The 24,620-nt window shown below is 46.8% G+C and overlaps 2 protein-coding genes across 2 annotated transcripts in view; both read left to right on the top strand.

Annotated features, from left to right (window-relative positions):
- Window positions 1–13,474, top strand: part of LOC142387434 (G-protein coupled receptor 4-like) — a 38,046-nt gene extending 24,572 nt beyond the window's left edge. The window contains exons 2-4 of the mRNA XM_075472639.1: window positions 10,902–11,050; window positions 11,142–11,630; window positions 13,243–13,474. Of these exons, the coding sequence (XP_075328754.1) occupies window positions 10,902–11,050; window positions 11,142–11,630; window positions 13,243–13,474 (870 nt within the window). The remainder of the gene's footprint in view (window positions 1–10,901; window positions 11,051–11,141; window positions 11,631–13,242) is intronic.
- Window positions 13,475–21,155: 7,681 nt separating this feature from the next.
- On the top strand, window positions 21,156–23,262 carry LOC142387418 (G-protein coupled receptor 4-like). The gene is made up of 3 exons (XM_075472638.1): window positions 21,156–21,356; window positions 22,456–22,643; window positions 22,725–23,262. Exons 1-3 carry the CDS (start codon window positions 21,156–21,158, stop codon window positions 23,260–23,262), a joined length of 927 nt encoding a protein of 308 aa, XP_075328753.1.
- Window positions 23,263–24,620: the final 1,358 nt, after the last annotated feature.

Below are 24,620 nucleotides of genomic sequence, written 5' to 3'. Positions count from 1 at the left end.
ATTATGTAAAAAATATATATATGGGGAGCCGTTTGGGAGCCGGCTCTCCACAGTAAGAAGAGCCATTAGAGCCGCATCTCGAAAAAGAGCCGAAAATCCCATCACTAAGGAGGGAGCTTTTTTAGTGATTTGAAAGGATTTACCATTATTTTTAAAGACAGGAAAATTTGAACTAAAACCCTAATATTTTCAAAACTATAAAAGTCAGAAACACCAAAAGATATTACCAGATTCTCCAGAAAGAGCTGAACGTTTTGTACAAAAATGGTTTAATTTGCTTTAAGTAAGCAGCACGAGATAGAAGTAGTAGAAAAAGCATTCAAATGCAAGAGCTAACTAAAGTTCATTCTCATGATGCAGAATCATATGTCAACATTTTCTTTTGACTTCCTAAGAACAGTCGATATAATCATAAGTCACGTGCTGGGTAGCATATTAGAGGTAGACTCAAGACGTTAACTCAACAGTGAAGAAGTGCTTCATGTGTGATCAGGCAACATTTTAAGGTAGATATGACTTTATTCTAATCGTAGAAATACTTCATTCAGTAAGAAAACTTAAAACTGGTGAGTTTACAACTGTACGTGTGTGAAATATTGCAGTTGGCTTTTTAAACCCAATAGCTAAGAAGATGTTTTTACTTAATTTTCAAGAGATGCAAATAATACAAGTGATGAAGAGAGTCAAAATGCTCATAGTGCTCTGTGCATGTGCTCAAATTTAGAATGCTTCTGTAATTAAGAACCGCAGATAAAAGTTGCTGCTGTGCCGTAAGTATGTGTGAGCCTAGAACCTGAAGTTTTACGGATTTAACTTAACAGAGTTAGTAATATATTACACAACTTGCCCTCTCCTATATTTCCCGTGACTTCTTCTCTCTGTACATCAGGAGGTTTCACATTGAAGAATGGAAGATTTCTACATCAACAATACTTCCAACGGACACAAGTTACAATTACAGCAGCATCGACACTAACGACAGCTTAGATTATTATACAGACTCTGACAGTTATGACAATGTCATTTTGATCAATGTGGTGCAATGGATCATCATCTGCGCTGGACTTCCTTTGACTCTGGTGGCCATTGCTGCAGTTTATTCTCTGCAATAAAATGGATGTTGTGCCTGTTGTGAAGAACGAAAGTTACGTATGTAACTACGGTTCTATGAATCCTGGATGACCGCCAGAGGCGGTGCTTTCAAGCACTGGATGATACATCTTGCGCATGCGCAGGTCGAGTGTTTATACCAACAACGTCACTCGTGACCCCCTGCTGACCCCGGAGAGCCTATATACTTCCGGCAATATCAGCAGGTCAGTTCTTACAGAATCTTCTCGCGAGAATACGAGGATTCTGAGTGACAGAACGCTCTGGCGGTCATCCAGGATTCATAGAACCGTAGTTACATACGTAACTTTCGTTCTATTTCATCCTTACTGACCGCCAGAGGCGGTGCTTTCAAGCACTGGATGACTAATACCAGAAAAGTCACGAGGAATCCAGCACCTACTCACTTTATTGAGAGGAAGCAGCAGAGTCGGACAGCAGGACCACAGCCAACGGGTTGGGAGTGGCAACATTCACCCGATAGAACCTGGAGAAGGTACTCGGTGACGCCCATGACGCTGCCTCACAGATGTCTTCCAGGGGAACGCCCCGTAGGGCTGCCCATGAGGTCGAGACAGCTCTGGTGGAGTGGCAGCTCACCCCAGCTGGCTGGGGGAGCCCACTTCCCTCATATGCCTGGGTGATGGCGTCCACCACCCAGTGAGACAGTCGCTGTTTAGAGAGCGCACAGCCTCTCCGAGGGCCACCGTAGCAGAGGAAGAGCTGGTCCGACTGCCTGATACCGGCAGTCGCGGCCACGTAGGCTCTCAGAGCCCGCACAGGGCACAGTAGGCGTAACCTGTCCTCCCCCTCCGGGGGAACAAACTGTGCCAGGTGGATAGGTCTGTTGAGGTTAGATGAAGACAGCACGGGAGAAAAGCGGGGTTCGGCCATAGGGAAACCCCTAAGCCATCCGAGTTCCACCTCATGCAGGAGTCGCTCACCGACAGAGCATGCAGCTCCCCGACGCGCTTCGCTGACGCGATAGCGAGTAGAAAGGCGGTCTTAGCGGAGACCCACCTCAGCCCTGCCTGAGCAAGGGGTTCAAAGGGAGGCGCGCACAGGGCGCCGAGCACCAGGTGCAGATCCCATGGTGGGGTGCGCCGCACTCGTGGGGGGGCGCAGCCGGCGCGCACCTTTCAGGAAAAGGGACACCAACCTGTGGCTTCCCACCGTGCCGTTATCCACTCGAGCATGCCGAGAGGAAATGGCCGCCACATACACCCTCAGGGTAGCGGGGGACCGGCCGTCATCCAGGAGTGACTGGAGGAACTCCAGAATCCTAGGGACAGGACAGTGCACAGGGTCCTCACCCCTGTCCAAGCACCATGTAGTGAACAGCCGCCACCTCTGTTCATAAAGCGCCCGGGTAGAAGGCACCCTCGCGTTTAGGATGGTATGGCAGACCTCGCCAGAGCACTCAGTCAGCATCGGGTCGGGCCCTGCAGTGGCCAGACCCACAGCTGCAGGCGGGACGGGTCGGGATGCCAGATCCGACCCTGCCACTGAGACAGGAGATCCCTCCTGTCGGGGAGGCGCCATGGGGAACCGCTGCAGAGCCTTTGCAGCAGTGGAAACCACGTCCTCCCTGGCCAAAAGGGGGCTACCAACAGCAGCCTGTGGCCCTGCTGGAGGACCCTCTGTAGCGTAGGGACTATCAGAGGGATCGGCGGGAAAGCATAGAGGAGAACCTCTGGCCAGTCGTGGGCCAGAGCATCCTGTCCCAGGGGACTGCTCTCCTCTGTCAGGGTGAACCAGAGGGGGCAATGGGTCGACTCTTCTGAGGCAAAGAGGTCCACGTTTGCTCTGCCGAAGGTGGCTCAGATATTGAGCACCACCTCCGGATGGAGCTGCCAATCCCCCGGCGGAGGCTTGCCACGGGAGAGCAAGTCCGCCGTCTGGTTGCGTTCCCCGGGCAAATACATTGCCCTTAGGCTGGCTAAGCGTGGTGCTGCCCACAGCAGGAGGTCCCGGGATGCCTGCAGTAGCAGTGCAGACCTGGTGCCACCTTGGTGGTTTATGTGGGAGACGGCCGAAACATTGTCCGACCGCACTAGTACATGTCGGCCCCTCAAGAAGGGGAGGAAAGCCTGCAACGCTCTGTGTACAGCCCGCAGCTCTAGTGCGTTGATGTGCTGTGAGCGGTCCCGCGCCGGCCACAGCCCCTGAGCTGTCCGGTTCTGCCACACGGCGCCCCACCCCGAGAGGGAGGCGTCCGTCGTGACTGCCTCGCGACGGGATGCAATGGAGCCCATGGGCATGCCCTGGAGGAGAAACGAGCGCTTCTTCCACGGGGCCAGGGCAAGAAGGCAACGGTGGGACACCGCGAGCCTCCTGTGCCGGTGTCTCTTGGCGTCCAGGTGAAAGCTGTGCAACCACCTCTGGAGGGGACGCAGCGACAGCAATCCTAAGGGGACCACAGCAGCCGCAGCTTTCAGTTTCCCCAGGACGCGTAGGAACTCCACGTAGTGGAACCGCCTGCCTTCCCGAAACGGGAGGAGGTGGCGGAGGATGTCGTCCACCCGCCGCGGCGACGGGCAGGCCATCATGGTGACCGCATTGAGGGTCACCCCAAGAAAAACTGTGCTCTGTGATGGGACAAGGCCACTCTTTGTAAAATTCACCCTGAGGCCCAAACGGGCCACATGGGAAAGAAGACACGTCGTGTCGAGGGCCGCCTGAGACTGGGACGGCGCACAGACGAGCCAGTCGTCCAGATACGGCAAGATCTTCATGCCCCGCGACTGTAGGCGCGAGAGGGCTGCCGTCACACACCTGGTGAACACCCGTGGGGAGAGGGAGAGACCAAACGGGAGCACCCTGAACTGGAAATGACGCCCCTGAAAGTCGAATCGCAGAAACTGCCGATGGTGTGGCGCCACAGGAACGTGAAAGTAGGCATCCTCCAGGTCTATGGAGGTAAACCACTCCCCTCTGGAGACCGTACGCAGAACCTCTGCAGTGGTCAACATATGGAACCTCAAGACCTTCAGGAACCTGTTGAGGTTCCTGAGGTCGAGGATAGGTCGGAATCCGCCATCTTTCTTTGCTACCAGAAACTAAGTCGAGTAGAACCCCCCGGGGTGCACCTGGGGGTCTACTGGTTCGATGGCACCCTTGCCCAGGAGGGCGTACAGCCCCTGGGCGAGGGCTCGGGCTTTCGCCGGGTCGCGGATGACAGTCATCCTGACTCGGCCATGGATCGGGGGCCGACGTCGGAACTGAAGTTCGTACCCGTGGGTCAAGGTGGAAAGAACCCACGGGTCCCTGGTGGAAGCAGCCCAGTAGCTGAGCTGCTGCTGGGAAAAAACGCCGACGGTCGGCCCCGTGGCCTCAGCGTCGGGCCCCCCGACCTCTAGAGGCTCCAGGGGCACGACGGTCGGTACGTGAGACTTGAGGACGCCCGAAAGGGCTGCGCCTGCCGCTGAGCAGGCTGTGGGCGTGAGTACTGGGGCCGAAGGAGGCCCCTGGCCCGTGAGTGGGTGCCGCGCTGCGGGGCAGCTGGACGACCCCTAGGGTTGCCAGGCGGCGGCGCGCTTCTGTGAAGCTCAGACAGCTGCTGTCGGGTCTTCCCAGCTTGGACCGTGCGCTCGAGGGCTTCCAGAGCCGCGGAACCAAACAGCTCCCCCGGTTCCACCGGAACGCTGCGGAGGGTTCTCCTGCAGGCCTCCGAGAGAGGGGACTGCGCCAACCAAACCTGGCGGCGAGCCTGTACGAGAGTAGCCATTACTCGTCCCAACTCCCTGGACATCAGTGCAAAGGCCTGTAGAGAGGCGTCAGTAATACCGTGGACAGAAGTGTCCAGCTCAGTCTCCTGCAGGGATGACGACAGGGCGAGCAGCAGGTGGGACATGGAATTACCCATGCGAGCCATAAGTGCTGCCGCCTCATAGGCCTTCGACAGCAATTCATCCGTAACCCGGCACTGGGGGCGAGGACACCTCGCCTCCTGTCTCAGAGCCTCATTGGGTGAGACGATCAGGGCGGCTATAGTGGGCTCAACCGCTGGCATGCGGTCTAGGCCGAACTTGGAGGCGTCCTGCATGGCTGCCAGGGTCCGAGCATCAGCTGTCGGACGGGCAGGGGCCCTAGGGTCCCTCCAGAACTTCTGTAATTCCCTCAGATACTCCTCTGATGGAGGTACAGTTAGTTCAGCGGGGGTTGAGGAGCGCCTGAAAAAGGCACTGGCCGAAGCTGGCTGAGCCTGCGGCACGTCCAGCTGTAGCCTGGCTAGAGCCGTACGGATGGCGGCTCCCACAGAGCCGTCCTCACTACCACCCGCAGAGCCACGAGCTGAAGAAAGGGAGCCCGCTGCAGAAGGATGGGAGGCTTCGTCTCCCAGGAGCACGTCCGGAGCGTAGTCCTGAAACATAGTAGCTGAAGCTGCTATGGAAAACGCATCCTCCTCCGGCCCGAAGGAGGCCGCTGGAGGAACAAGGGCACCTGGCAGGGTTGCTCCAGCCCCAGGCTGGAGAGCCAGGAGGAGGGACTTCATGCTGTCAAGCTCCGCTGTCAGCTGATCCACTCTAGAAGTAAGCCCGGACCCCTTGGTCCTCTTCCCGGAGGTGGGGCCTGCAGTCTCAGCAGGCCGACGCCGTGGTCGGGTAGACCGAGACGGGGCCAGCCGGTGGTCAGGGGTCAACTGAGGAGACAAGGGAGGGCCCAACAGGCGCTCTACCTCGGCCAGCCTTGCAGCCCTGACAGCATGAGGCAAAATGCCACAATTCATGCAGGACTCGTCTGAGAGACCCTGCCTCAGATGTCCGAGGCCGAGGCACGAAGGACACAGATCATGGCCATCCTCAAGCTGTAGAGGAGCCATACAGGCCGAGCAGGAGTGGTTGTGATCCATGTCGGGACCACCTCTAGCTCTATATATATATATACACAGACACAGTGTATTTGACGATAGTACGTATTTATGAATTCTTATTCATATATGTCTTCTTCTTAGTTATAGATGAATGTTGGGAGAGGGAGCCGTAAACGGTGCCTTCGCCAACAAACAACTATAGGCCCCGTGGAGAGGGGCAAGTTATGATTTTTTTTTTTTTTTTTTTTCAAAGAAAATTCTCTACTTATAGATTTTCATACAAAAGAAAATCCTGTACTCATAGATGAATGCTGGGAGAGGGAGCCGTAAACGGTGCCTTCGCCAACAATCAACTATAGGCCCCTTGGAGAGGGGCAAGTGAAGTTTTTTTTTTTTTTTTTTCAAAAGAAAATTCTTTACTTATAGATTTTCATACAAAAGAAAATCCTGTACTCATAGATGAATGCTCGGAGAGGGAGCCGTAAACGGTGCCTTCGCCAACAATCAACTATAGGCAGTGCTTAAAAGTGGGAGGTCCCGGAGCGCAGAGGATGAGTGGCTCCGGTGTGAAAAAAAAGCGTGCGGGGGGCGCTTTCGAGCAACCCTGTGCGCCACACCGAAAATAATCTGGGCATGTATTGTAGGCCTAATAACGATAGTCACATCAAATCCAGCGCCGCTTTACTAGCTCTCTGGCTAACTGTCCAATAGAACGGAAGTGTGCACCCTCCTTTTCCGTAATATAGATATTTTCAGTATCTTGTTTCATGACAGAAATCACCAACAAGACGCATATCAAAACCAGACATTAGCCCAATTCGCACGGGATAAGTATTACCTATGGACCCCCCGTAATTCGGAATAATTGCGGAGAATGTCTGAGTTCTTAGTCCTGTGCGAATGCGCCATGTCCGTGATTTGTGGGGTAATAATTCCGCCGCGAATTACCTACCGTATTTCGGCGAAACACAGACGTCCTGTGGTAATTTAAGTCCCGTCTGAACGCACACCTGTGTGTTCAACCTATGTGTACAACCAGGTACAACGGGGCAAAACAGGAAGTTACGACAATTACGGAATATCCGCTCATGATGTCTGTGATTTCAGTAAATTACAGACTTTTGCTTGTCCCGTCCGAATGCGCCACAAAAAATTACAGAGGTGCGGGGGTAGTTGCGAATTACCAATGATCCATAGGTAATACTTATCCCGTGCGAATTGGGCTTTAGACACTAAACAAACTTTAATTTATTTGTTTAAATATTTCATTATTTTTTTTAAATAAAGATTGTTTGTCAAGAGAGGTGGCGGATCGCGGATGACGGCTATAAATAGCTGGCGGAGCCAACGTCAGAGGTTCCGGAGCGCGCTCCGGCTTGCTCCCCCTCAAATTAAGCCCTGACTATAGAGCTTGAAAGTCCCGCCTCCTTGACGTCATTCAACTTCCTCCCCTCGGGACCACGGAAGTGTAATAATTTGACATTCAAGTCAATGACGGAGCCATGACGGAATAAAACTATTTTTTGCGCTTGATGGAATTGAGTCTTGCATTTCACATATGTTGTGTAGGACATTTTTTAATATTTTTTCATACCAGTAGCGTAACAGTTTAGCGGGCATAAGTGCTTCATTGTTAAGTTATTTTTCTGAGCATTTCTCGAACTACAGCATGTAGCGTTTGGCACGGAAAATAAACGTCATCACGTTTGGGCGCGCGGAGGAGTGGAAGAAGAAGAGCAATCATGGCGCTGTCGTTGGCCAGTTTCACTCAGTTTTTCGAGGGCGACCGAAAACTTGTGAGCCGAGGAGAGAACCACTACCAGTCGGGGCACGTGGAGAGCTTCTGCTATGCTGGTGGTGATATGTCTGGCTTCGTCCATGGTGGGAAATATGATCAGTGACGTAGCATATGCGACGCAATGTAGTCTTTTTACCCTAACTTTTTTTTACAACGTTTAACCAGGCACTCCTACGACAAATCGCCAATGTTTTTGCATGAACTCATCCATATTTAACCCCAGAACATCATGCGTGTACTGTAAAAAGGCATATAATGACTGGGAACAGAAGACATCATCCTGCCCATGTCAATAGATCCAGGCATGAGGTCCCATGGGGACGACGGAAGTAGGAAAAAAAAGCAAAAAAGGGGGCGGGACTTTCAAGCTCTATAGGCCCCTTGGAGAGGGGCAAGTGAAGGTTTTTTTTTTTTTTTTTTTTTTTCAAAAGAAAATTCTTTACTTATAGATTTTCATACAAAAGAAAATCCTGTACTCATAGATGAATGCTGGGAGAGGGAGCCGTAAACGGTGCCTTCGCCAACAATCAACTATAGGCCGCCTGTTCTGGGAGCGGGGGGCGCACACGCCGCTGTGCACCAGGAGAGGGGCAATTGCTGTAATTATACACTGTCTATAGTCGGATGCCGGGAGCGGGAGCCGCACACGGTGCCTTCACTGACAACCACTATAGGCCACCTGTGCTGGGAGCGGGGGGCGCACACGCCGCCTTACACCAGGAGAGGGGCTATTGCTGTATTCATACACTGTCTATAGTTGGATGCCGGGAGCGGGAGCCGCACACGGTGCCTTCACTGACAACCACTATAGGCCACCTGTGCTGGGAGCGGGGGGCGCAAACGCCGCCATACACCAGGAGAGGGGCTAGTGCAAGTTCTATTTTAGCTATAGATGGATGCTGGGAGGGGGAGCCGCGGACGGAGCCTTCACCGACAACCACTATAGGCCACCTGTGCTGGGAGCGGGGGGCGCAAACGCCGCCTTACACCAGGAGAGGGGCAGAACAATAGCAGCAACAAAATCAAAGAACCGGCACAACCGAGTTGGCCGCTTAACATAGTCAGGTTACAGATGCCGGGAGAGGGCTAGCAATGTATTCTCCAACACTGCTCTGTTGAGAGCAGTAAAAGGAAAACAACAACTTATAAAAGGTGCTAGGACTTAATTTTTTTTTAGCAACAACATTCTGTTACCACATCCAGCAGCATGTACAACAAACATGTTGAAGAAGAGAAACTATCTGTGTCTATGTTGGTGTCTTACGTGGTGCAAGAGTAAGAGAAGTAAATAAGATTAAAAAAGACACATGCTGAATTATCAAAATCTGTATTGGAAAGGAACACCATTCACAAAACCAACATGAAAACCATCTGAAAAGAGTTAAAAAAAATGTCTCTGACCTAGGAGTGAAGCAACGTTAGCCTAGCAAGCCAGACCCGTGACGCTGGATAGCAGTGTGGGCGGGATAAACGGTTGTCTGTCAAGTTGCCTCTGCACTCAACGCCACGCAATAGGATGGCGCAACAACCAATCAGAGCGATGAAGAAGGATTACGTAGTCAGTGCGACGGACCAACGGAGCAAGCTGGTAAATTAAACTTTTACCGTACCCGGTGGGCAAAACTCCGAAAACGTCCTTTTAAAAAAAACTTAAGTGCAGTTATCTGTTCGTCTCGCAAAGAAAACTGTATATCTAAATTTTCTAGAGTCGCTGCCAAAGCCAACTCGAAAGACTGTTTGCTGGGCGCAGCCATTGTTTACCTCTCTCTGGAACTACACACTGAAACGTAGCACCTCTGTCGTCACTAGGTAGCCCGGCCTCCGACCCCGCTCCTCACGATTTGATTGGCCCGATTAAGTTTCGATTTGCAGCCTCGCAAAACGACCTCAAGTGACTAGACTAGCCCCGGAGCAAATTCAATTTGCGGTCGCTAGTTCTCAAATGAACTTGATTTGCACTCCCAACCGTAGCTCTTTGCTCACATCCACCATGTCATCTTTACTCTTCTTAAATCTTGTTGGACCCCCCTGGCTAAATTCAATCCAGTCCCGTACGTGAGGTCCTGGGTGGCCAAAGTACACAGAACTGCCACAGACACACGCAGTAAAAGCAGAAAAAAAGAGGTAGAGGACAATCCGGACATGCTCGTGATGTGGGGTGTTTTAAACAACTAAATATGGTGAGCAAACATACTGTCTATTAATAGGCCGCCGTGCCAATCTTTGAATAATAAATATTTTTTTTACACGTTAGACCTGTTGAGAAATGAATTGCTGGCTGTATACTGAAGTCCCACCTGTGGTGATGTGGGCATTTGCCTATGTTTTGCGTACTAGCCTAAAATAATTATAAATTATCGTCATAACATTTATACCATGGATATTATTTGAAATTGAGGCTTGTAAGTCCCACAGCGTTTCAAGTGGACATTTTCATGTTGTTTTCAGCACCTTTTCTGTATACGTTCCGGGACCTGTACGCGTCTCGTCATCCCTGAGCTGTCATATGTACTTTGCGTTCCGGCACCTTATGATTTACAAATTAAGCACTGACTAAATGTAACGAGTAACGACGTCAGTTCCAGAAATGTAAGAAGTAGAAAGTACAGATAGTTGTCACAAAATGTAACGGAGTAAAAGTAAAAGTCTGCATTTTTATTTTTACTTAAGTAAGTACAAATTCCAGAAAAAACTACTTAAGTACAGTAACGAAGTAAAAATACTTCGTTACATTCCACCTCTGCTCTCGGCAGTTCGTTGCGGTCTCTGAAGGGCGAGCAGCTCGCAGCCTCGACGGAACGTCGCGAGACCACCAGCAGCGAACGATGAAGTAAAAATTGGTTTTAGAATTCGTCTCATATGCAGACGCAGTAACTTACCTTGCGCAGCGAGAAGATGAAAAGGACTGACCGGCTGATATTGCCGGAAGTATATAGGCTCTCCGGGGTCAGCAGGGGGTCACGAGTGACGTTGTTGGTATAAACACTCGACCTGCGCATGCGCAAGATGTATCATCCAGTGCTTGAAAGCACCGCCTCTGGCGGTCAGTAAGGATGAAATAGAACTGCTTTGTCTCAGCTCAGCTGTGAAACCCTCAGTTCATACTACTGGAAGAAGTTTAGGTGACTTTCAGAACATGTTTGAAGCTTATTTATTTACTTTAACAAATGTTTTCTGCAGGTGAAAAACAATCACATAGCTCCAGTCTACATCATCAACCTCCTAATTTCTGACCTCATTCAGCTTTGCTGCATGACTGCATGGAAGTTTGTATTGAACGATATCATCTATTTCACTTACCTTTTTGGTGTGCTGGCCAGCGTTGGATTTACTTGGAAAGGTAACTCTATATTTATGCTTGTGTGTCTCTGTTTCTATGTTTAACTATTAGATTAGTACGTTTCTGATGTTCCTGAACAATGTTGTCTGTGTATCTGTCTTTAATTGCAGGTATTTGGTCATCACCCAGCCACTCTGGTACAGATTCAGACGAAATATCAAGACCTCTTTGATAGTGTGTGTGGTGGTCTGGATCCTCCCCCTGGTTTATGTCCTCCCACTCTATTTCGATGTTAATTTTTACGTCACAGAAACAATTTTTGCGGTCTTTGTCCTCCTCCCCCTCCCCCTGTTCATATTCTTCCTGGTTGGGACCCTTAAAGCCCTGTCTACAGCCCGCAGCGTCCCCGCAGATGAAAAACGAAGAATTGTGGCAATTCTGATCGTAGTGCTGCTCATTTACACACTGCTGTTCCTGCCCAGCGTCATTTGGTCTCTCGTGGAGAAAGCCCGAGATAACCGCATTTTCCACAACATGGCTTTCTTTTTTCTTAATTTAAGTCCTCTTGCAGACTTGACAATGTATGTTTTTATTAGAAAAGGTGCCATAGACAAGCTTTTGGCCTCAATGTGTGTTAAAATGTTTAACAAGCAGGAGATGAACAGCATGAGTAATGACAACATGTCAGCTTCATAAATATCTGTAAAAACAGGGGGAGGTATCCTTGACCGCTTTTGTCCGTCCACATTTTTAAAAGCAGACAGAAAGGAATGCATGGTGAAAAAGCACCAAGACTAAGGAGCTGATCTTTAACTCCAGAAGGAGTTAAAGACTTATGGTGTAATATCACTTGCAGTTATGTGAGTGTCTGTGTAATAGATTAATTTCATTCTATAAAATGCTAAATATTTCTATACTTATTGTCATGTTTTATTGATATTTTTTGGCTCCTGGAAATAAACTTTAACTTTGTTGTATTTTACTTTTCCAAATTAAAATCTATTCTTTTCATCTATGGCTGTATTTACTTTTTTTGACCTAGTGATGACTAAATGATTTTTATCGTTTCCTCTTACATGAAACTTCTGTTTTTTTTAAATTCCAGATAACAACAATCAAAAGAGGAAGAGGAAACCGTGCTGTGCAATTTTTCAGTCAGTTATAGCTACACAGAGTTCTAAAGCATAATTTATCGCCATCTCTGAATTGATTGTACAGCAGCACTTCATCAGTAAGTTGGATATTAATTTACTTTTAGCACACATAACATTTTACTTAGAAACATATTTTAATCTATTTCATTCTTCATAAAGATAAACATGTGTGTGTATGCATGTGTTTATGTTTATGCATTTGGCAGACGCTTTTATCCAAAGCGGCTTACGCTGGTAGGTGCGCAGGATAAGGGATGTATACATTAGTCCCACATTTGAACATAAAAGTTGATAACAGATAATGGCAACATTCAGCAGTCTTTAGTTATATGCTTAAAAAGCCGCCCTACCTTTGGCCTCAGCCTTGTTCATGCGATTGTTTGTGGTGTCCTAAAGTGAAATAGACAAAGTAAACACGAATAGTTCAAAGACAGTGGATCTTACAGATAATAAACTGGATTTTATTCAACTAAATATCTCTCTTAGAAACTATTAAGACTATTTTGTTTTTATTATCATTGTGTTTTAAGGAGGGACTGGCTTTGAGACTTGCTAATATTTGAGATTTGAAACACTAATGAGAGTGTGATGACAAACCCTGTCTTATCCAAAACTCGTTTCGTGCCACTAAGTTTCATCACTGATGCGCATGTGTTTGTGATTCTGCATGGTCAGAATAGCCTAAGACGCGTTCTGTCTTGTGCTGTTTGGAAGTGCTGTGAGGAGCTGTGGAAAAGTGTCATAGCAACAGACATGACGGAACATCTCTGTTATCAGCTGGTCTTCATCAGATAACACTTGTTACACACCAGTGTGGAGCAGTCGACTCTCACGCTTGTGCATGTCGAGCATGTCGACAGAAGATGGAAATGTGCAGGTTTTCGCTGCTCCGAGCCAATTCATTTTGAGTTGGAGAATAAATTAGAGTTATAGCTGTCTGTCTCTTTCACAAGTTATGCTGCGTGTACACCAAGGGCGACCTACGCTGCCTGGTAGCGGAGGTCGCTGGAGAAGCTTCGCTTTGAGAATTCTCTTTGGTAGCTTTGTTTGCTCGTGACGTCACATTTAGAATGTTCAATTTTTAAAGGCCCCGCTACTGCGTTAAAGCAACCTGTGTTCCGCACAATTATCTGCGGCGCACCGCCCCTCACGACCTGGCACTGATGACGGCTTTACCCACGGAGGCAGACAGGGATGCAGCTGGCCTCCAGCCCGTTTCCAGAGTAGGCAGCAACAACGCCACTCGTGAGGCCATTCGGGTGAGGGAGACGTTCATGGCCTACTTCACCAAAGAGGGGGCGGTCACCTGGCAGCCTTGACACCCGGCACCACAACGGCTCTTTTCAGAGCCACACAACGGCTCTTTTCAGAGCCACACAACGGCTCTTTTCAGAGCCACACAACGGCTCTTTTCAGAGCCACACAACGGCTCTTTTCAGAGCCACACAACGGCTCTTTTCAGAGCCACCAAATGCATTTAAGGCATATTCCATACTTCCATGTCATTAGCCATAAAATAACCTTTCAGTTCTTCACAGGAGCGCAACCAATGCAGTTCTTCACAAGCACAACTTTAGCAGGTGCGGGTTTGCGTGTGGGTTTGCTGTATACAATTTGTCATAATGCATAATTCGTACAGATAGTACTAATGATAAGATAATATAGTGATAACATAATGATAAGATAACATAGTAGTGGTGGGCGGACACCGCGGCGATTAATTTTTCAGTAGCCATGTTTGAAGGACGTAGGAACTAGGAACCAAAGTTTACACGTCTGTTTCCGCGAACCCCGCAGATTGTCGGACCCCTACAATCTGTGGATTGTCATTGGCCATTGTCACTGGTCATTGTCATTTTTTGCTTCTGTTGCATGTGGAAAACTGTCAGTGGGGTCACATGGCATTGAAAGGATCAGATTATTGGCTAAATTACAATAAGAATGAGTTGAGCAAGGATAATTATCCCTGGATATATGGCGGTGAATGAATGGAATCAAACTCAGGCATTGGAGAAAGATGGAGAACGCAGAGCAAGATGAAGCTACGTCCCTCTACATTTGGTCTGTGATGAGCTGCTTGTTGCACAAACTCGATGCCCAACGGAGCATTCTCCATCGCGTTGTTTGTTTCTTTCTGACGGCGACAACAACAGTAATATCGTCTCTTCCGACTTCCGGGTCATGACCCCGGGAAAAAAATATCGAGCATGCGCAGATCGCAAAGTCCAATTCACTACGTGCTTCACCCATCATCATCATCAACTTTATTATATAGCCTTTTAACACAGCTGTGGCTGAAACAAAATGCTGTACAACACAAAATAAAAGAAGGCTTAAAACACAAGAACAATGTAAAAACAACAATAAACAACAACAATATTACAATAATAAAAACAATAAAACAACACTAGAAACAGAGTCTCATGCTGGGTTAAAAGCCAGGGAATAAAAATGGGTCTTAAGACGGGTTTTAAAAATGGGCAGTGAAGGGGCCTGTCTAATGTGAAACGGGAGGTCGTTCCAAAGTTTCGGACCGGCAACAGAAAAGGCTCTGTCTCCTCTGAGCTTCCGTTTGGCCCTCGGTACCTCCAGGAGCAGCTGATCAGCTGACCTGAGGCACCGGGCAGGAGCATAAGCATGGAGCAGCTCAGAGAGGTAAGGCGGGGCAAGTCCATTTAAAGATTTAAAAACAAATAAAAGAATCTTAAAATGGACTCTAAAATGCACAGGCAGCCAGTGGAGGGAGGCTAAAATGGGAGTGATGTGCTCCCTCTTAGGTGTTCCAGTCAGGAGGCGAGCAGCAGCATTTTGGACCAACTGGAGACGTAAAGTGCATTGCAGTAATCCAGCCGAGATGTGATGAAGGCGTGGATTACTGTCTCAAAGTGCGTGCGTGCGAGGAAGGGCTTCACCTTTGCCAGCTGCCTAAGATAAAAAAAAGCTGGACTTCACGACTGCACAAATTTGCCGGTCCAATTTAAAATCACTGTCCATCTTAAAACCCAAGTTTGTGACTGTTGGCTTCCTGTATTGCACCAAGGGGCCCAAGTCAACAGGAGGGGATTCACAGGAGCCACTGGGACCAAACACCATCACTTCTGTCTTCTTCTTCTCATTAAATTTTAAAAAGTTTAAGGACATCAAGACTTTAATGTCTTCAAGACATAACAGAAGTGGTTTCAAGAGAGTAGAAAAGTTTCTGGAGAGGAGTCATGACTTTGGGCACTAGAGTGGTACTTTGTTCAGCTGAGGGAGGGGGAAGAAAAGGATAAAAACATTGGGCATGAGGAGGGCATTCTGGAAATTTGGGCAAATCTTGCGTCTGTTCAACTGCTGCAGAGAAGAGATGAGAAAGCAATGGGTTCAAGATTCAGGGATGCAGGGACAGACATTGTGTTTTCATGCCTTTGTATAGACTTTTTTCTGATCGACCATATAGACAGATGATGAAATGTATGAAAGCATTTTTCTTCTTTAGGGGCACATAGATCTGGCTGTCATCAGCATAGCAATGGAAAGAGATACCATGCTTTCTCAGGATGGAACCCAGGGGCAGCAAGTACAGGGAAAAAAGCAGGGGCCCTAAAATTGAACCCTGCGGAACCCCATATGACAGCGGAGCAGAGCGGGACTCTGAAGCACCAAGGCTCACGCACATGGTTCTGTCTGCCAGGTAGGACTTGAACCAGTACAGGGCGATACCAGAGATGCCCACTAGGTGCTGCAACCGAAGCACCAGAATGTTGTGGTCCACCGTATCGAAGGCCGCAGTTAAAGCTGCAGTCTGCAACTCTTTTTCAAGCATAATGCCTGGAACTGTCCGGGGATTCTGAAAGTAGTACATTAAATACCCCAATACAAAAAAAAAAAAGAGTTCTCTAGGTCCCCTATATGTCCCGCTAGGTCCCTCCAAAGCCAGCAGGTTTGTTTACAAAATTGCAGACCGGACCGGTAAAAGGTAACCAATCAGGTTTACGAGCTGGGCTCTGTTGCCTGTCAATCACCGATTGTGCACGCGCGATACAAGGTAGGCTCGTCCCCACGCTTATTTATCTGGACTATTGAACTTCATTACGGGCTAGTCCACTTACTGTGTCTTCCATGATCGCAAATGACAGGTGAGTTGATGAATGAGGAGTCGTGTAGGCGCATCTGGCGTGCAGTCTACGTGCACGAGTTCTCATGTGTTTTGATGGGGCGGGACAGGAAGTTGAATAACTTTTTATTTTTCGGTTAAAAAATAAGCATTTCTTGCATTTTGCAACTACGGAGGTCACCGTTTTCAACTTCAAGCGTTCTGATAGATCATGTAAACTCTTAAAATGCCAAAAAGTAGGACTTTACGTATGACAACAACAAATCTTGCAGACTGCAGCTTTAAAGCTATGGTAGGTAATCCTAGAGAGCTAGCAAGAGAGCTAGCAAGATTCGAAAGTGTCCCCTCCTCTAAGCTCCACCCCCCCCTCCCCATTCCGTCAGTGCTTCATCCAAAGCCGGTAGAACCGCATGCGCACACGGAGCAGGGAGCCGACAGAGGGGGGCGTAGGCAGAAAGCAGAGGCATCTGATTGGTTTTTGTAGGCGCTCCACTGATCTCGGATTGGTCAGCTTTTTCTCAGTCCTGCAGCTGCCACAGAGGTCTGATTATTTTCGTCCCTTTTTCTAAATACATCTTGTATAGATTTCTCTCAGGACAGACGGACCATTTCACCCAGTATTACAAAATGTGTTTCTGAACAGGATTACCAACCATGCCTTTAAGTCCAGGAGGATAAGAGTCACATAGTCTCCAGAGTCATTAGCCAGGAGGATATCATTAAAAACTCATAATAAAGCTGACTCTGTGCTATGCAGTGTTTTAAAACCAGACTGGAAAACCTCCTGGACATCATGCTCATCCAGGAATGATTTCAGTTGAGTATAAACAACTTTTTCCAAAATTTTTGAAATAAAAGGAAGCTTGGAGATGGGTCTAAAATTGTCAAGCACACCAGGATCAAGGCTGGGTTTCTTAAGCAGGGGTTGCGCCACAGCATGTTTAAAACTTTGGGGGACAACACCAGAAGACAGACTGCTGTTAATAATGTCCAGAACCGACTGCCCGATACTAGGAAAGACTTCTTTAAAAAAGTGAGGCGGGACAGTGTCACAGGGAGAACCTGATGGCTTAATCTGGCCAACCACATCCTCTAAGGCCTTAAGAGACACAGGCTCAAACAAGTCAAATGTAGCCGAGCAAGGAGCAGGGTCAGAGGGGTCAGATGCAGGAGTGGAGATGAGGGACCTTGCAATAGTAACCTTATCCATGAAAAAGTGCAGGAAGCTATTGCACATTTCGGGGGATACCTCTGTGCACCCAGGCTGGGGGGGGTTAAGAACGGATTCAACTGTTTTAAATAGTACACGGGGGTTGTGACAATTAGAGTCGATAAGGTTAGACAGGTATTCTCTTTTGGCTTCTTTGACAGTGCTCTGGTAGCAGCGCCAACAGTCCTTTAGGATTTTGGTGGGAAATCTGCAGCTTGTCCTTCTTCCACCTGCGTTCAGCTTTTCGGCACTCCTGTCTAGTTGCGCGAGTTATCCCATTAAACCAGGGCTCAGATTTAGCTTTGGGCTGCACAGCTTTTAATGGCGCCACAGAGTCCAGTATGGTCCGACAGGAGGAGTGAAAAAGCGAACTGAGCTCCTCCGTATTTGCAGATTTTGAGCCAGAGGGGACACACAGCTGGTTAAAAGCAGAGGAGAACAGACCAGCAGTGACAGGGTTAAAAACCTGACGGCTCCGAGCAGGAGCGCCAGATTTAACTGCAGCGCGAGAAAAGGCAGCTTCAAACAGCACAGGCAAATGGTCAGAAAACACATTGTCACAGATTTCCAGGTTGGACACAGACAAGCCATGAGAGAGGACAAGGTCTAACGTGTGTCCATGTTCGTGTGTGGGACCAGCCACACACTGCACCAAATTAAAAGAGTCAATGAGGCTTAAAAAGTCTTTCACCAACGGCTTGTCAGGACAACACACATGGATGTTAAAATCCCCCACAAGGAGGACACGGTCATACTTGGGCATAATTTCAGCCAGTAGACCAGAGAAGTCATTTAAAAAGTCCTTATTGTATTTGGGGGGCCGGTAGATGACGGCACATAGCACCGGATCGGAACGATCCACCTCAAAGAAATTTGCCTCAAAACTGGAAAAGGAGGACAAGACGGCGCGCTGCTTACATTTAAAAGCATCCTTAAAAACAGTCGCCGTTCCTCCTCCACGGCCCGACATCCTCGGGGAGTTAAAATAAGAACATCCAGCCGGTAGAAGTTCGACCAGAGGGCTGCACTCACCGGCAACGATCCAAGTCTCTGTCACGCAGAGAAAATCCAGGCCACGAGAGTGGAAGAAATCCCTCAGAATAAACGTTTTGTTTGCCAGTGATCTGGCGTTCACCAGGCCGATCCTGGCGGGCTTCGGGGGCTGTGGTTCGGCGGATCTGCAAGACCGTGGCAGCGTCTTCAGGAACTGAAGGTTCACTCCACGCAAACATGTTTAATTTGACTTTCAACCGAGTTATTTTAGGGTCTTAATCCAATCCGATCCGATCCAATGTATTGTCAGAATAAGGTGTCTACATGCACCCGTACTCATTGTGCGACTGCTTAGAGCAAGTCAAAAAGTGGATGAACCAAAATTTCCTTCAGTTAAATCAAGAAAAAACTGAGGTCATTGTGTTTGGCAACAAAGAAAAGAGGTTTGCTGTCAGTAAACACCTTGAGTCACTCGCACTAGAAACTAAAGACCAAGTCCGGAACCTCGGCGTGCTGATAGACTCAGACCTGACCTTCACCAAATCAGCCTTTTATCAACTTAAAGCTGCAGTCGGCAACTTTTTTTTAGTCATATTAGCTTGAACTGTCATGGGATTCTGGAAGTAGAATATTAAATAGGCTGTTTAGGAAAAATAACGAAATCTGTAGCTCCCTCTGAAGCCTGTAATCATGCTTGCAAAAACCGAGCGCTCCCGGCTGTTTTTAACCAATCACGTTAGGGTGGAGGAATCCTACCTGTCAATCACAGCTTGTGCACACGCTGCTGAGCGTGAGTCTGCCCCAGCTTGTGTGCGCGCGAAGGTGCACGAGCGCTGTTCTGACAGCAAGCATCGATCGTTGCTGTATTTAGTATTTAGTATTTAGTTTATGCTAACTATACGTTTAATAATGCTAGGTGCTAGCCAAGCTTGCTCTAGTTTAGCTTCCTGCCAAACTTCTGGACGTGTAATTCGTTCACGGAGCAGGGTACGCGCACAGGGGGAAGGAGGGGGAGGGAGGAGCAGATTGCAGTTTGATAGACGGCATCAGAATCCAATCATTGTGAACGGTCCGTTCACAATGATTGGATAGTGTTTTTCCAAGATTGTACGTTCTAGAGGCCACTAAAACTTTTCATATTTGTGTCAAAACGTTTAATTAATTGGTTGCAATGGGGGTGTGAAGAGTATTTCAAGCAATATGTAAAAAAATGTTCCAGAAAAAGATCCCCTACCCCGCCTTTAACTCATATGTCATTGATTTTAGACAATATAATGTTCCTAAAAGACAATAATGTTGCATGCGAGCAGGCATAAACACAAATATGAGCATTGAGCAGTTATCAGCATACAATACTTCGCATTATCATGATAGAAATGGTATGACAACTTTTAGTTACTGTTAACTAGAATAATCTGCAGCTCTTTGAGTAATACCTGTGGAATTAACACCATTGGGTTATGCATTGCACATAATGAGAACATTAAACATCCATAGTTGAAATTGTCCATGGTCATTAGGCTGACATAGTGAAAAGTGTCCGTCATCCGTGTCCTTTGGGTGGCGCTGTGGCTCCACGGGAGAATCTCTATTAAATCCAATATTCCATAACTTGGTAAATACTTCATGTAAAAGAAATGGCGAATGTTTCAAAATGATCTGTAGATTTATGCAGTTCCGATTTTCACAGTTTTATTCCAGTCAAAGTGAGGATTATGGTTGATTCTTATTCTTCTAAAAAGTAGAGAGTTGAACATTCCTTGGCTGGTACCAGGCAGGAGGTGAGCTTACATCTGCTTCCCTTATCAGGAGGTGTCCTGCATAATTTATTATTCGTAGCTGGTTTGGGGGAGCGAAGACTCAAAACAAAGGACCCCATTTGGCTGGATTCACATCTGGCTCCGTTATCTCCTTTGAGCTAATCCGTTGAAAGGGCCGTAAACAGTGAAATGTTTCTTGATGTCAAGAAAGGTTGGATCTTTATGTAAAAATCTCCGTTTTCTCTCCTGTGAGCACGCTACACTGGACTCCCCCAAAAGAGTCTCAAACAGCTGCAGCTCATTCAGAACGCTGCAGCTCGAGTTTTAACCAGAACTAAGAGATCAGATCACATCACCCCAGTTCTCAAGTCTTTACATTGGCTCCCGGTCAGATACAGAATAGATTTTAAAGTTCTGCTACTCGTCTACAAATCACGGAACGATTTAGGTCCAGAACACATGAATGACATGCTGGTAGAGTATAAACTCAGCAGAGCTCTGAGATCTGCTGACTCAGGTCAGATAGTGGAGGCCAGAGTTCAAACTGGACCCGGTGAAGCAGCTTTTAGCTGTTATGCTGCACACAACTGGAACAAACTACCAGCAGAACTGAAATCAGCCCCAACTGTAAGCACTTTAAATCCAGGTTAAAAACATTTCTCTTTCGGTGTGCTTATGGTTGAGTTTATATTGTTCTTTTTTTCTCTTTAAATTGCTTGTTTTTATGCTGCTTTATGCTGTTCTTTTAAATGTCTTGTCTTCATGTAAAGCACATTGAGTTGCCTGTGACTATGAAATGTGCTGTATAAATAAAGATGCCTTGCCTTACCTTGTCTAATAACTCAAGTCTTATTGTATGCTGCACATCTGTTGTTCTGCAGCTGTGCAGAGTGGCTGACACACTCCCTGCTTTTTTTTTGTTTTAGGTTACATTGGGACAAATGGAGATGGATTACTTCAGCCTAAACATCAACTATTGGGATAACTATTACTATGACTATGAAAATGACACCATTTTTGAAGAGTTTGAAATTTATGGGAAAGAATATGGTCCTCCAACGGTCTCATATGTGATTGCATGGCTTGTGATGTTGATAGGTTTCCCATTAACCTTACTGGCCATATATGCACTTCATTCACTGGTATGTAAAGAAATCTGAATATTTTCTGTTTCCACATCACAGTATCAACAACTGACCCATGACAGCATATGGAAAATACTTTGTCCACAGCACAAAACACTCTTGGTTTACAATAAAAGGCTCACAAGTTGTACAACTAGTAAATTTACCTTAATGTTCCACTGCACTCTCACCTGTAAATGGTTAGGTTCAGGCGTTAAAAATACACCGTTAGTTATATTTAAGGTTTATGGTTAGGTCTACTGTTACAAGGATCCATGTGCTTATGGTTGACTAAGTCAAAAAGTCAAAGTCAACTTTATTGTCAAATCTGTATACGTACAGGACATACACAGGCTTGAAATTACATTTCTCTCAAATTCAATAGTGCAGCGCAGCGGTAGCATTTAACTTAACTTAACACTTTAATACAAGGCAGAAATAAACTATGGTAACCGGTAAACAGAGTGACAGCACAATGTGGATATATACAAAGTCTCTGATATTGACATCAGAAGTAAAGTGGCATATGCAGAAGTAAGTAAAATAAAAATGTTTATGTGCAAAGTAAATGTAAAGGTCCTTGATGTATTCTACGACTAAAATTATGGTATGCAGTGGATTTGGAGTAGTGCAAGTATAACTAGTGCAAATTGAATGTTCAGATTTGTACAGAGATGAGTGCAAAAACAGTTCTTAATGAGTTCGGTGTTGAATTTGTGAGTTATGTAGAGTTATTGATTCAGACGTGTGTTTTAAGATGAGGTTAGAAAGGCAGAGCAGGGAGGGAGTTGATCCTCCTGACTGCCTGGTGAACGAAGCTGTCCCTCAGTCTGCTGGTTCTGGCTCGGAGGCTCCACAGTCTCCTCCCTGATGGCAGCAGGCTGAAGAAGCCGTACAGAGGGTGTGTAAGATCGCCCGCTATGCTGAGGGCCTTTCGAGTGAGGCGGGTGTTATGAAGGTCCTGAAGAGAAGGGAATGAGGTGCCGACAATCTTCTCAGCCTAATGTTAGGTTAGGTCTGCTGTTACAAGGATCCATGTGCTTATGGTTGACAAATGGTTTACTATTCACGTGTCCTGTTGTTAACACGTTCTCTGCGGCCTTTTCATTAACTGCAGATACGTGATGAACCTGTCGCACCGGTCTATGTGATCAATCTCCTGATCTCTGACCTCATCCAGATTAGTTGCTTGGTGATCTGGGTGGTGGAACGCAGGCAGCGTGGAGTCCTTTATGCGTCCACAATCATCTATTTCTTTGGTGTGCTGGCCAGTGTTGGCTTCATGGTGTGTGTCGCCCTGGAGAGGTAGTTACTGTGTGCGTGTCCTGGAGGATTTCTGTCTGTGAATACCACAAAAGTGCCTAATCTCTCTGTGATTTGTTGCAGGTATTTGGTCTTCGGCTGCCCGCTGTGGTACCGATTCAGACGAAACACCAAGCTCTCTGTGATGGTCTCCCTGGTGGTGTGGCTCATATGTCTCCTTGAGCTTCTTGTTGCAATGCTAATGCCTAACTTTTACCATCTAATTTTCCGATTTGCCTTCCTCCTTCTTCCCTTCCCTTTTCTCGTCTTCTGCCTTGCAGGGACCCTTAAAGCCTTATTTGATGTCAGATCAGTCCCTACTAAAGAGAAACGCAGAATTGTGGGAACTTTAGTTCTGGTGCTGCTGAATTACACGGTGATGTTTATGCCCTCAGTCGCCCGGCTCCTGCGCATGATATGCAGATATCCAGTTAACAATGCTGAAGACTCTTACTATGGCTTATCCTTAGCGTTCCTTCAGTTCAGTCCCCTTTCAGACTTAGTTCTGTACGTTTTCTTGAAAAAAGGAGCCACAGAGAAGCTGCTTGCCTGCCTGTGTTGTTGTGATGTGCTTAAAGAGGAAGAATCCAGCCAGGGCACCACCACACAGGATGTCCATTAAGCAAAGCTGCCTGCTCAATAATCTTTCACTGTTTGAATGAGTTTGACCGCATTTGTTTTAGTTCCTGTTTTCTGTATTTCAAAACAACTATTCAGTGCATTTAAAGGGATAGTTTTCCTCTTTTGACATGAAGCTGTATGACATGCCATACTAGCAACATCATTTATGAACATTTTCTTACCCCCTGCTGCGTCCTGTGAGCCGAGTTCCAGCCTCGTTTTGGAGTTGACGAAGGTAGTCCGGCTAGTTGGCTGGGGTTTAAAAAATAAAGCGTTTTGCTTCTCAAAACAATATGCGTTAAAAAAGAGTAATAAAATCACAAAATCATACATGTATTTTCTCTTTTGCTTTTTCCCTTTTTCATTTTCATAATTGTACTTTTACGTTTGTGTGTTTTGTTGGCTTTCCCTTTAAGGGTGGGGGAAGTGGGATTGCTGCTCAAAAGAAAAATTGCAAAATGTAAGACTGAATATATGTGTGCTTAATGGCACACAAGGCTTTCTTTTGAGAAATAAAAAGATACAGTACTTAAAAAAAAAAAAAAAAAGAATGTGGTTGTGGTTCGTTCACACAGGATTCAAACAGGAGGGGGGGCGCAAAATCTCAATCTCGCCTAGGGCAGCCAATGGGCTAGAACCGGCCCTGTTTACAATTAATTATAAAATTAACAGCTTTAACAATTTAATGTGCTAATGCAATGACAAACCTATAACAGCAGGGGGACACAGTGAGCAGACACACGGGCACAAGCAACTGCAACGGGTCAGAAAATATGCAAATGAGGTCCAACTCGGACCAAACGGGTAAAAACGACTTTTATATAACGACTAAAACACACCAAAACATTGAAGACAACCTGACGCTACTGGACGTTTTCAACTAGACAAACAACTTTTAAACACACTAACTTTTACCCCACCCCACATCAAGTAAACTGCGGAACTATGTTGGATATCAATAAATCAAACAAAAATAAAGAATAAAACAGAAATACAGACACCGTCACATAGTTTTGAGAATGTTCACCTTGCTAATAACAAAATAGACATTTAAATTATAATCAAAATATTGGCACAGCTAATACTACAGCAGGAGAAAAATGACAAATTTAGCAGGAAATATAAGCCCAAACGATAATATATTCCCAGGAAATCTGACCTTCTCCACTTTCCTTTTTTTTTTTAAATATTTTTTGGGGCTTTTTATGCCTTTAATGATAGAACAGTTGGGGAGAGACAGGAATCAGGGGGCAGAGAGAGGGGCAAGACATGCAGCAAAGGTCCGGTGCTGGACTCGAACCGGGGCCAGCTGCAGCAAGGACAATGGCCTCTGTGCATGGGGCGGCTGCTTAACCCACT

This window comes from Odontesthes bonariensis, chromosome 2 (assembly GCF_027942865.1).
Source record: "Odontesthes bonariensis isolate fOdoBon6 chromosome 2, fOdoBon6.hap1, whole genome shotgun sequence".
Taxonomy (NCBI): Eukaryota; Metazoa; Chordata; class Actinopteri; order Atheriniformes; family Atherinopsidae; genus Odontesthes; species Odontesthes bonariensis.
The sequence above is the reverse complement of the archived record's forward strand: the minus strand, read 5'-3'. Positions and strand labels throughout refer to the sequence as shown.